General features: G+C 29.4%; 1 protein-coding gene across 11 annotated transcripts in view; it reads right to left on the bottom strand.

Annotated features, from left to right (window-relative positions):
* Nucleotides 1–5,838: 5,838 nt before the first annotated feature.
* LOC107074194 (C2 and C2B_Munc13-like domain-containing protein staccato) overlaps nt 5,839–13,517 on the bottom strand; it is a 28,319-nt gene continuing 20,640 nt past the window's right edge. For all 11 annotated transcript variants that reach the window (XM_089177079.1, XM_089177071.1, XM_089177072.1 and 8 more), the window contains 12 exons: nt 13,328–13,505; nt 12,870–13,067; nt 12,500–12,769; nt 12,018–12,191; nt 11,744–11,942; nt 11,276–11,502; nt 10,990–11,212; nt 10,574–10,694; nt 10,247–10,461; nt 8,668–9,936; nt 6,621–6,680; nt 5,839–6,157 (listed from right to left, as the gene is read on the bottom strand). In XM_089177079.1, coding sequence (XP_089033205.1) covers nt 9,785–9,936; nt 10,247–10,461; nt 10,574–10,694; nt 10,990–11,212; nt 11,276–11,502; nt 11,744–11,942; nt 12,018–12,191; nt 12,500–12,769; nt 12,870–13,067; nt 13,328–13,505 — 1,957 coding nt within the window. In that variant the 3' untranslated portion in view covers nt 5,839–6,157; nt 6,621–6,680; nt 8,668–9,784. The remainder of the gene's footprint in view (nt 6,158–6,620; nt 6,681–8,667; nt 9,937–10,246; nt 10,462–10,573; nt 10,695–10,989; nt 11,213–11,275; nt 11,503–11,743; nt 11,943–12,017; nt 12,192–12,499; nt 12,770–12,869; nt 13,068–13,327; nt 13,506–13,517) is intronic.

Raw genomic sequence — 13,517 nt, 5'->3', positions numbered from 1 at the left:
TCTCTTTCTCTTTTGCGAGATGTGAAACGCAGAGACGCAAAGGGCGTGTCTCTTTCGGATGCATAAAAGTTGCACTAAGTAGCATTGTAACAATGTGTTTAAAGCGCATCTTATTTAACTCCCTTGTACATTACCATCGACGTTCTAATTGTATGAACTTTTCGTATGTTTCATTTTTTTTTTATGTATTAAATATTATTTATCATAAGAAAGTTGATTGATATTTTTCGAATTAGTATTTATTAGGTTGTCATAAAGTTTCTTCTTTTTTTTTTTAGTAATTCTACTGGCACAATATTGTTTAAGTTGAATAATTGAAAGTATAGAAAAAAGTAAAATAGAATAGAATCGATATTATTTAGTAAAATAGGATAAAATACAAAACAAAAGTATATTAAGCGTGCAATATTGTTTAACTTATCACGAAAAAAAGGAAAAAATTTTAAGGACTACCTAATATAATAAAAAAATGATAGAATATAGAATTTGTGAAGGAGTATCTATATATATGCACTCCTTGTACAATTTTTTATATAAAGAATATAATTTTCAATCAAAAAAAAAAAGATTGTTATTTTTATTGGATCAATATTTCTAAAAAATATTTATAATATTTCTATATTCAATATCAATATGCATTGATGCATTAGAATTTTGTAAAAATCTATATTTATCATTAATTTTACAAAACATTAATCTAAAATATTTAAAATATTATTTAAAAAAAAAAAAGAACACACAGAAGAAAAAATATAAAATCATTCTTCTCACTTTTCCATTGCTATCGTTTAACCCGTTTACCTCCCTTCTAATTAAATTAAAAACAAAGATGCGATAAAAAGAGAAGAAGAAGAAGAAGAAGAAGAAGAAGAAGAAGAAGAAGAAGAAGAAGAAGAAGAAGAAGAAGAAAAATAAGAGAAGTTTCCCGCGGCAATTTGTGAATTTTCAAGAGAACTTCGGAAGTAAAGTAAATGTTTCCAGAAGCCTGTAACATATTATGTAGTCTTTTTGTTAAACAAAATTGCCGCTTTAGTTGGAGAACGGTAGAAGGTGCTCGTTAGAGGTACCGTGTCTTAATAACGATATTCGTACGCTTTCCTTACCGCGGAATATTCCACCTGTCACATACTTCCTTCTTAACTGCTTGCCGGTTCGCTTATTAGAGCTGAAGCTCACGCTCGTTGGATCTATAAAGACCGGCGTAAGGAGCGTTTTATGTATGTGCCACTTCCCACGTCGTTCAAGATACGAAGAAAAAGAATAAACTTGAGTCTTTCTTATCTTTAACAACCATTTCTTGAGATCTTTCAATTTTCTTACATTTTTTTATTCGCACTTTTCTTAACTATTGTTCATTTGTACGAAACAACCGATTTTCACACTTCAAGAATACTCGAAAGAAAATGTATTATTAAATAAGATTATTATTAAATATATATTAGATTATATGAGATAGGTAACAGTGTTATTCTCATCTATTTAAAGAAAAGGGAAAAGTAACTCGATCGTCGAAAATCGCAAGCTCCAGAAGGAGCTACGCTTCGCTGAATGAGCTAACAGCACATGCTAAGTATACTTACTTGCGAATGGTCATTTTTCCTTTGCAAATCCACCATTTCCTTATCGCCATTTTCTTTTTTCTATTATATTGTAAAGAAGACAATTCTTTTTTCCTTTCTTTTTTCATTTCGCATATCCCAAAATTTTTGTCACTTACAAAAAGAAAGAATTTAAATTAGTTTTACATACATAATAAATAGACAAATATTTTATATATAAATATATATATAAATATGTGATTTGCAAACTAAAGAAATTATTTTTATAAAATTATGAAAATATTATATTTCAATGTAATTTAAATTAATATAACTGTTTTATGGTTAACTAAATTCTTGACTTAAGATTTTGTACTTGGCTCCAGGTCAAATACTCATTATTAATAAGCGAGACGCCTTGAGAAAGTGTGGAAATGTTAAGTCAAAGGATAGAAAATGAAAGAAAATGAAAGAGAAGAAAGTAAGAAAATGATAGGACGATGCACCTGTCACTCCTAAATCTCGTTGCTTGGGGTGTCCTCGTGAGTGTCACGGTCGCGTTTAGAGGAAAACGCTTCAGCCCCTTCTATCTGTAACTCCTTCTTTCTCTTTCTCGCGTTTTAATAGCTATATGTATATATGCATTTAATTGGCTGACATACGAGAACGAGAAAAAGAAAGAAAGAGAGAGAGAGAGAAAGTAAGTTATTTCTAGAGGAACGGTCATTAGTCCATTACCATGGACGACGACAAAATATCCCTAGTTGCATCCTCTTTTCTCCTAGAAAGATTTCTACGATATTTTCGAGTTTTCGGAAAATCTAAATAAACTTCTCTAACATCTTATTCTTACTAATCACATATATTTATCTACGATTTCCTGACAATCCCAAATTATCTTTACTTTTATCTGATCGAGACAATTGTTCCCGAAAGGGATGAAATTTCTTCGAAACTTTCTTAAAACATTTTCATTCGAATCTTCTTAGAAAATCTATAAAAAAAAATTAATGTGTTGGAATGTATTAAGAATTAATTTTAATATTAAAACAATAATACAAACGATTATTGTTACTCAAGTTAATGTTGTTCTTAATCAACAAAAATTGTGATTTGATGTAAATTGTATAATTTAAATGAAGATAAAATGAATGAAATTAATAGTGATAACGATTAATCATTGAAGACTATTTACAAATGAACACAGGAAGAAACATCGGCGTTATTAGTAGAAATGAAAATCGTGGTAGTTCGAGTGAGAGAAAGAGAGAGGAGAGAAAAAGAGAGAGAGAGAGAGAACTAAGGACGTTGCCAAACGCCGTGTAACAAATTGCACGGCTCTTGCAGCCGGCCGAAAGTACATAATTTAATAAGCGATGTGGTTTACGAGCCAGCGGTGTAGCTGCAGTTAGAGTCGAGATTTAACGATTTGACTTTTGCGGGGTGCATTTCCTCTGCTTTTCTCTTCCTTATTTCTTTTCATTTGCTACCATCTTTCCTTTCTTTTTTCTTTTTTTTTTTTTTTATAAACAGCACTCACGATAAGTTTTTTATTATATAAATAATTTCTTACAATATATTTTTATTAAATTAATCTCATTTGACTTTTGTATAATCCTCAAATGTATAATCCTAGTTAGTATTTTATATATGAAAATGAATGTAATATCTTTCTCTCTCTCTCTCTCTCTCTCTCTCTTTAAACTCTTCTCATAGCTTTGACTTTGCACGGTCCATGGACAAGCGTCATTTCTTGGCATAAGCCAACTCGGCTTAATGTTGTTTTAATTAAGTAGGCGGTTAGCCGAAAAGAATGTCGAGAGTCGGTACTTTCAAACTCGTCGTCGAGGACTTTGTCGTCGTCGTCGTCGTTTCTCTTTCTCTATTTCGAGAGTTGTGCTCGTAAGAGAACGAGTCAGCATGTGTTCCTCGTATGTTCAGACGCGATGGACGATTTCGTTTGACTAATCGCCGTCTTTTCAACCTTTCCTAGATCCCCCTACCCCTCTACTGTTTCTTCTTATTCTTTTTACCCCTTCTTCTTCTTAGTTATCGTCTTCTTCTTTCTCTTTGTCTTCTACTTCTACTTCAACTTATTATTATTATTATTATTATCATTATTATTTTTATTATACTTTTTTCCCTATCCTTTTTCTTAGTTATCATCATTTACTTACTATTTTTTCTTCTATTTCTTCTTTTTCTTTCTACCTTTCTTATTAGTTGTCATCTTCTACTTCAACTTTTATCACTACTTATTATTATTATTATTATTATTATTATTATTATTATTATTATTATTATTATAGTTTTTTCTACCCTTCCTTTTAATTATTATCATCTTTCTACCCTTCTTAATTGTCATCATCATCCTCCACTTTCACTTCTTTTTCTTTCACTTCTTCTTACTTTTCTTCTTAATTGTTATCATCTTCCTCTACTACTTGTACTTTTTCTTCTTCTACAATATAATTGTTCTATTCTTTATTACTTTTTTTTATTATTTTGAATTTTGTTTTCCTCAATTTTTTTTTCCATTCATTTTGGTAAAATTTTTTTAGACATCTATATTTCTTTGTCTTCTACTTCTTCTCACGATGTGGTTAAAGTCAGAGGAAATCGCGATGTCCCATCTGAACTCCCCGTTCCATAGAACACACCGTTTAACGACAAAAGCGTGGACTGGTACCTAGTAATTTGGATCGAGTCTGCAGAGAAAGCGAGAGATGGTTGGTTGGTTGGTTGGTTGGTTGGTTGGTTGGTTGGTTGGTTGGTTGGTTGCCTGGTTGGTTGGTAGCTTTACAAACGTAATGGTGCTTCTACTACTTCTCCTTATTCTTATTTTTCTTTTTCTACTTCTTCAACTTCGTGAGTTCGCATGAATTCGTTAACTATCTACATATTATTACGAGCCTCTCTTGCATAAAAGCCAAGTTCTAATTACGAATGACAATCTTTGTGTTGTACTTGCTCTCTTTACTCTTTCAAATTAAAAAAAACAAAAAACAAAAAAAAAAGAATCAAGAAAAGAAAGAAATACGACGAAATAGAAAGGATTTCATGAAACAAATTTATTCGCATCTCATATTCTTTGATGATGAATCGAGAGTACAAACAAAATGGCGTTGAAAGTTAATCAACAACATTTCTCTAGGAAATTATCCGTGTCGAGCGAAAAACGTAAGACACGTACCTTTATCGAGACAATCTAAACGAAGAAAAAAAAGGAAAGAAAAAATAAACAAAATAAAAATGAGCGATCTTAAGAGTCTCGAGAATTCACTACCGGCGTTTGATATTTCGACAACGGTGGTACCCAATTTTATGCTTCGTCGGAGCGGGTCCATTTGATGTTTACAAGATACCAGGTGTATCCTTCGAACATCGTTTCCGTGAATTTAACAAAAAGAACAAGAAATAGACAAAATTATAACGCAGTTAATAACGCATCTTCTATTTCAGATCAATTGTTGTTCTTACACGAGGAAATGATAATTAGTCGAATTCAAGATACATATCGAATAAGACTCGATGTAAAAACTACCCTTAAAAATATCGAATGGAAAAAAATACATTAATATGAAACTTATATTGTTTTAGATCATTCAAAAAATTCTTAAATATTTTTACATAGGAATTTGAAACTTTGACATGTGTAAAATGTAAAAAATATTAATTAACAATTAAAAAGCTACTCCATCTGAAGTAGAAATATGCGTGACTCTACAACTAGTAGCATATGATAATTTTTTACAATACAGATTTCTACAATATCTACTATTTCTATAATATCTCAAATTGATAAGACTAATTTCATTTCATTTATTTACTGTTAACAGTAAACTTTCTTCTTTACCAACTATTAATCATCGAGAAAACTGCATTATCATTTTTCAAATTAGTCACAAGTTGACTGGTGCTGCTCTCTACAAATCATGGTCATTATATAAAACTCATCGTACGTTTGTAGCGGTTTGTTTAAACTATAACCATAAAACAACTTATCAAAATAAAATAATATTTTCTAAGAATTTACGTGTGGTCGCAGTATTGACTGAATTCTTTAAATTTACCTTTCTCAGAATTATTTGACTGGTCAATTATGCAGAAATAAAATTGTGTAAAAAAGAATTTCTTGACGAGTCGCATCGTAGAAAAGTAAAATGTACTTTCTCCGATCGTAAAACAATAATGGTTCGAAGAAAATAAAACTCGTGAAATAATTTACAATCTATAATTCTTAAACTAAGGAACTTATAATAATTTATAAAAATTCTTAGAAATAATAAGACACTTTGCGTAGAGCAACATTTTAGATATATTTATTTAAATGCTCAAAGAATAATAAAAAATACAGTATAATAATGCATCAGTCGATCGAAATATAATGTTATCATTATAACTGAATTACTATCTCGATATCTAAGTATACATATAAGCTGCAGTTGAAAAATTAATACTAAAGATCATCAATATCGCCATTTTTTTATCTTTCCATGCTCGTTGGTCATTCTTTGAGTCCTCCTGCAGCTTCTACGCATTTCTCATCAGATTGTATTAACATTTACAATTGGTACAATTGCATTTGCCAGTTGTCTTACAACAACAATCACATTTTTCTGTAATAAAAAATTAAAATAATTTTAATTATTTATAATACGCAAATTCAAATTGTTTGAGACTCGTTCAAAATTTTTCATTTTGCAACGTTAAATTACAAGTGAAATTTGTTGAAATATTCAAATAGAAAATCTCGTAATATTGAAAGTATAGATAAAGTGGAATAGAATATAGTAAATCTCATGGAGGATGCAATGAACTCGCATTAGAAACAGTTACGGTTATTTGGCAGTTACTCGAGATGAAAAGGAAGTAAGAGTACAGTCACATTCAAAGTCGTAACATTGCATTCCTATTGTGCGCAGTAGCGTGACGTAACTTTTTGTCGATCGTTCATATCTTCGATCGAACTTAACCGAAAGTTCTTCTCTTGAGAACTCGAGAACGCTAAAGGTTATTCTAGAAATTTCTTACGAAACTTTAAAGCAATGGCAAATGAATACTTCCTGTTTAGATATGTACCTGAGGAACTAGAGTCACAGCATTTGCAATTGTTGCCGCATTTGCAGTCCTGACATTTATCTGAAACAAAAAGATAAAAGATTATTTCTAATTATGCTTTAAATAAATCATTTTTCTATAATAAATATATTTATTCTTAAAGCTTTAGAAAAAAATATATATTAATAAAAATATTTTTAAATACATGTTCAAATAAATATTTAACATTAGATATACCACCATTTTTAGTATACCTATTTCTACCACACTAGTCAAAATGACTGGTGTATAAAAAAAAAATGCTTTTAGAGACTTCCAGTTTTTATTTACTCTTAAAAAATAACAAAAAAATGTTTAACAATAATAATTTTAATAGATAAATGGATTTATAGACACTTTTAAATAACAAAATGCTTAATTATTTACAGAAATTAAATGTTACATGAAGTAGAAATTTTGAATTGAAATGGCTCGACACCAGTCAAAATGACTGGTCTGTTATATCTAGTGTTTAAAAAAATTCTATTTTATCGTTCGCGCGTGTAAATGTAAAAATTATTTTAGATATATATGTGTATGTTTTATTTATCTACAATATTTTTATTAAACAAGTAATTTTTATTAACTATATACTTCAATATTATCAAATCGATAGCAAAATATTGACACTCTCTTCGTTTGATAACTATAAAAATGAAGATAATAAATCTTGTTATCATTGATTATCTGAAATAACGCTATTAAAAGATACTTCGTTCGAGTACACAGTAAGATTACTATAGTCTAAGTATAAACAATATTTTTGTCTACGTTTTATCCGGAAGTGCAAATTCACACGTCTGTTAAGAAAATCTCCAAGCGAAAATTCTCGAAAGTGAAATTGATTGAACCTATCGTTGATCATCAACTCACTTATTTTAAACGAGAAATAAATAGATTGTAATGAAAGAAGTCGGATGATACGATAATGCATTGGCGGACATGTTAATAGCCATCGAAATTCCCCCTTCGTTCGAGTTAAACGACGGTGTCTCGCACACAATCAAATTATTATTAAATTCCACTTGCGAATAATTCTCGAAATTCTTCTTTTTTCATACCGCGCGAAGAAATTCTTTAATCAAATTTTATGACGCGTTAAAATTACTATGATCAAATTAATTTTAATATAAATTCTAATATAAATAATAACATATACATATAACTATTTATAAAAATATAATATAAATATAAATGTTATTTATTTAATATATACGAGGGTGAATTGAATAGTTTTGAGCCTGTTCTCTAAAAAAATAGAAATGAATTTGACTAAAAAAAAAAGATTTTTTCGATGTTTCTTTTTTATGTTTTTTTATATATTCTTAAGAAATCAACATTTATTTCGCATTTGCAGAAAACTAATTGTTTATGTTTGTCAATATTGTTTAAAAAACGATAAAGTGTATTGTTCAAATGACATTGCATCAAGTTATCGTGAAATAACATCATACAGGAGAAGGAGTGTTTAGTCATTCTCAAAGAAAAAAAAAATGAGTAATACATGTATGTACATTCGATTATGTCAAAGATGAAAATAATAAAATTGAAATATATATATATATATATATATATAAAAGCTCCTTCTAACACTACATTTTATTAGTAAACATAAATTAAAAAACAGTCATTAATAAATTGAAATAAAGACACATTAATTTTATTATAATCAAAACTTGCACAAAAAAATGAAATTCTATTTCACTTAAAAAAATTAATTAAATAAAATAAACAATAATAATAAAATAAAAATAAATAACCAAATTATTAAATAAATAAAGTACTATTGTAGTGACATATGATCAAACGTCATTTTAATTTAGTATAAAAATATTCAAAAAAGAAATATATATCAATAAAATAACATATTATAGAATTCGAAACAACATAAACATTGTTTTATAAGTAAAATAAAATAATAATAAAATAAAATAATTTCGTTCTATAGCAATAACATTTCATCAAACCCCATTCTCTGATATATAAAAATATTTAAAAAGAGAAATATAAAAAATATCAAGATTCTTACCTTTGCACTTATCGCAGTTTGGTCCCGGCATCTTGACTTTACTTGCAAATTATTGTATTGAAGCTCCGTATGTGTTTACGTCTGCGTTCGATTTACCGTCGTAGACGTTCGGTCTTTTAAATATATCGATCCTCCCCACTCCTGGTGCATGAGTAATAAGCGCCGACAGCAAGTGCAAGCGGCACTAAACTGACGTGCCATGCGCAACAACTAGATAGGGCCGTGTGTAAATCACGTGACCATAATGGAGACCAATGATAGAATGGTGATAATACGTAAGCCGCGAGACTTCAAATAAATTGCATCATTCTCATCCATGATCTTTCATAAATTACACTTCAATTAAATATTTTGTTCTTTTTTTATTTATTTATTAATCCACTTATTTTTCATTCGCGCTTACCTTCATTTTTTATTTTTTACTTAAATTTTATAAGATTGAAAATTATTTAATTTAATTTCATTAAAATACAATGAAACGTTTAATATTATAAACATTTTATTTATTGCTCATTTTAATTGTCTTTTTAATGATTTTAATTATTTTTTTTTCATTCCAGATAAATTAGTATATTCTTATCATGAATAAAGAATGGATCGACGTTACCTGATAAATATACAATAGGATTTATTTATAAAATATGATTTATATTTAATTTCGGAAGTATGGATGTCATCCATATTAGTATAATATTTAATTACATTCTCTTTAGTATATATATTACGATTAGTTTAAAAATTTTTAAACATAGAGACAGAGACAAGAGTTTGAAACTCCGATATATTTTCTTTTTCTTTATAATTTAACGTATATTAACATTTATACGTATATTCTATAATACAAACGAGAGATATTACAATGAGAAGATATTTGAAATGCCTCCTTGGATAAAATTTTTAATAAGATTCTTCTGATATAATTAAGAATAGAAATATATTATTTAATTAAATGTTGTACTGTCTTTGATTGATTATAGAATATTTGTTTTCCTTTTCCTTCGGAATATTGGTCGATATATCGATAACCAATCGATTTTTATTTGAGATAAACTACAACAAAAAAATTGATCGAATTTCAATGAAAACTCTGTCAGATATTTCTGACTTTGGCTAACCCTCATATTTTCCCTATTCGATGAACGGACCAAGAACGAAATAATTTTTTCGATGATTTATTCTTTAATTCCCTTCCATGTGCGATTTGTATTTCTAACGAAGCTCCGTTGTTCAAGGCCAGCCAGGTATGCACCTCGTTGTTTGCTGCTGATACTTTTACGAAAAAATATAACACAAGAAACATTTCAAACTATTGTAAATTATTTAATTTTACTAACTACAAATATTTTTATTTGATCAGTATTTTAGAATATAAATGATTGATTCATATTTTCTATCTCGTATTTAATCCTTTTGTTATTAATGATCACATTTATGGGAAATCCATGCACAGTCGTAACATGCGATGATGCGTTTGTACGAGATTGCATTAAGATTACATACTAATTATTTTATTATAAATACTGATTGTTTATTTAAAAATACTGACCCAATAAATTGCAATCATATATTAAATACAAACCTAATAATTCATGTAACGTGATACGTCGACTAGCCAATAATTCTTTACTGGCACCCCTAATTTCAAATATGAGCAACGCTTGTCTCGGAACACTGTCGCTTTCAATATGAAAATCTATACTGAATTGTGGATTTGGCATTGCCGGTAATAATCTTGACTTTGCTATTGTTTTACCGGCGTTAGCAGAAGACGACATTTTGTCTGGACTATTGCATCTATAAAAAAGTAAAAAAAAAATAAAAATAAAGATTGTACAGATTTAAAATATCCTTATCAGATTCATATTTACTTTAGAAAGATACGATATAAAAGCAATCTTATATTTACGTTTGAAATTTAACTCGGCAGTATAACTGTGCTATGTGAGCAACGTGAAGTCCCTGAGCTTGTAAAACTTTTCCTTCCACACCTGAATACCTTTCTCTTGTTCCATTAACAATTTTCAATTCTAAAAAGAAACAAAGATCTCATACTGTTATTAAAAATAATAGCAGGTTTTGTTTTTTGTATGAAAAAGAAAAATACTCGTTCGTTGATAAAAAGAATAATACAAAATGTAAAACGTATTATTTTTAACATAAGTTTTCATTGGCAAATAAATAAATCTCAGTTATTTTAAAGGCATTAATTTTTTTGTTTCTTTTAAATATTTTGCTTTCTCTCAATTTACGTAAAGACTTTTAAACTTTGAACAGATAGTGTACAAATACTCGTATATAGAAACAAATTTAGATAAGATTTACCATTTGGTCTTAGTCGTAAACGTGGACTAGGCTGTCTTATTCTACCAAGCATATCAGGTTGCGAAACAGCATGTGCTAAACCTGCACCTTGTAACAATTCTGTAGCATCAGCTTCACCCCCACCTCTTGGTTCTAAACTCAAAGTAATACCCTTGCTTTCGTTTTTATTATCCTCGATGTTAACTTCTGAACGAAATCTGCGGAGTTTCAATCCTCTCTTCACCTACGATTATACGTTACAATATATTCAAATAAAAACGAGTTTGATATTCTCATAATAATATACCTTTTGTTTCATAACACGGAAACTGTTGTATTGCGGTAACTTTTTACCAAAATTTTGTTCGGGACTTGGTGTTAGACTATGATGAGATGATCGTCTTTCTCGAATTTTTGGTGCATCGGCTTCGTCGACAACAACATCGGTGATTGATTCATTAGCAACACGTGGAATCCATGAATTCTGAGTACCATTTATTTCGATCGAATCTTTACTCGTCGTACTGGTCTTGTCTGTTTGAAATAATAATAAAAAGTTAACTTTATGATCCCATTGGGTATGGATTTATAAAACACATCTCGTATGGCCTTGAGCTTAGTACATATGTTTCATGATATATACCATATTCATTGAGTATGCATTACATCATAATATTTACGAAGATGGTAACACGTTGAACGAATGTTAAAGTCAAGGCTACAGGAAGAAACGTAGTCATTTCTTCTCATGTTTATTTCAAAAAGTTCAAATTACCAGATTGATTGGAAGTAGTTGGTTTTATTAGGGTAACGGTACGAGGAGGGGGCGGAGGTGGGATGACTGGATCCAGATGTAACTTCATCTTAGATTTTTCCATAGATGGTCTTCTTATGATATTGGATATCGATTCGGTTTCGATATTATAACGAGAAGAACCTTCACTCACGTTACTGGCTGCGTACGTACTTTGGGTCTATAAAAAATAAAAAAGATGGAAATATATGCAATAAAAAATGTGTATAAAATTTATTGAAATTATTTTCAATACCTCACATTCCTCGGAGAGAACTTTTATTTTCAACTCGACAGATCCCGTTTTGGTTCCCTTTAACGTGAACCAATGAGACTGATCGCTGTTTGAAAGTTTTCTTATGTCTTCAAGAGTCAATGATACTTTACCTAAATAATCTTTCATACCAAAAGTATCATGATCCCATAAGACCTGTAAATAATATAATATCAAATTTATTTCATAAATTTTGTAATAAATTATTCTATTAGATTGCTTGTGGAAAATTAGTGTCGATTAATATTTCTAATCCTTTTGGTTGCAGTATGCTATAACAAAATGCATTGTGTAACCCCCATATGGGTCGGTGAATCGTTCATAAACGACCAGTATATAGATAATTAATAACGAAAGGATTAAAAATATAAATGAAATCTATATAAATATATTTATAAACAAATGCATGAACTTTACGGGCAATACAATATTATATTATAATTAAATAAATAAATAATTATTACAATATCTAAACTTTCTCCTGACCGAGGTAGACCCATGATCGAACTCTCATCCCAACACGGATTTAAAGTTTTCTTTTTAATACTACTTTTGTACTTAGTTTCGTTATTTAATTTGAGCTCACAGAAGGGATCACTAAAGCCATTTAAATCTTTCGCAACCAAATCTTTAGCACGTAACAAAGTAACTTCCATTAAGCCGCTTCCAGTGGACAGAAGACTCGATATATCGGAAGATGCAGGGTCGACGTCTTTGTGAGTTAATAATAATTTCTAAATAGAACATTGATAGAAGGAAGATGGTTATTAATAAAATATTATGTGTTAACACATTAAATCATACGGTTAATTAAACATTGATGTAATAACTAACAGCTTGTTGCATCCAGGGTAAACTGTTTCTCTTTGATTTTGGTTCGTCATCCGAGCCTACGGGAACCATGCTGCTTCTTCGACTGGTAACTACTTGTTGTACACTCTTTACAGGATAAAATAACACAGAAACAGTCATGGTCGACACACTGTTTGTACCGTTTAACGTTAATTCTTTTCTAAGTACCCATGTTGAGTCCTTTAAAAAAGAAGACAAAAAAAAACAAAATTATTAACATTAATATATATACGATCAACGTATGTGAAATGTACTATAATTTTTGTTAACCCTTTCGTTACGTCATGCTCTGATGCAAATATCGTTCCGTATAAATTTTCTAAGATGTACGCATCGTCGAATGACATGACCCCCTCCCTTTATATGGGTCGATAAATCTTTTCATGTATATGAATCGTTAGCAACGAAAGGGTTAAATATCGTATATATTTTATTTTTACCTGTGACAACGACATCATAGCGAGTCCAAGCATATCCGAATCACAGGATTTCGAAATATTCCAAGAATATATAACGAAGCTTAAACAAACTTGAGTGTAATCCTGTACGAGAAATTGTGCTCTACATTCCCAATGTGGAGAGATAGTATTACGGATGTAATGTGTTGTTTTCACCTTTAAAGAAAATTAT

This window comes from Polistes dominula, unplaced genomic scaffold (genome assembly GCF_049000335.1).
Source record: "Polistes dominula isolate Pdom_NZ unplaced genomic scaffold, Pdom_raw_medaka contig_20, whole genome shotgun sequence".
Lineage (NCBI taxonomy): Eukaryota > Metazoa > Arthropoda > Insecta > Hymenoptera > Vespidae > Polistes > Polistes dominula.
This window is presented reverse-complemented; position numbering and strand designations above follow the sequence as displayed.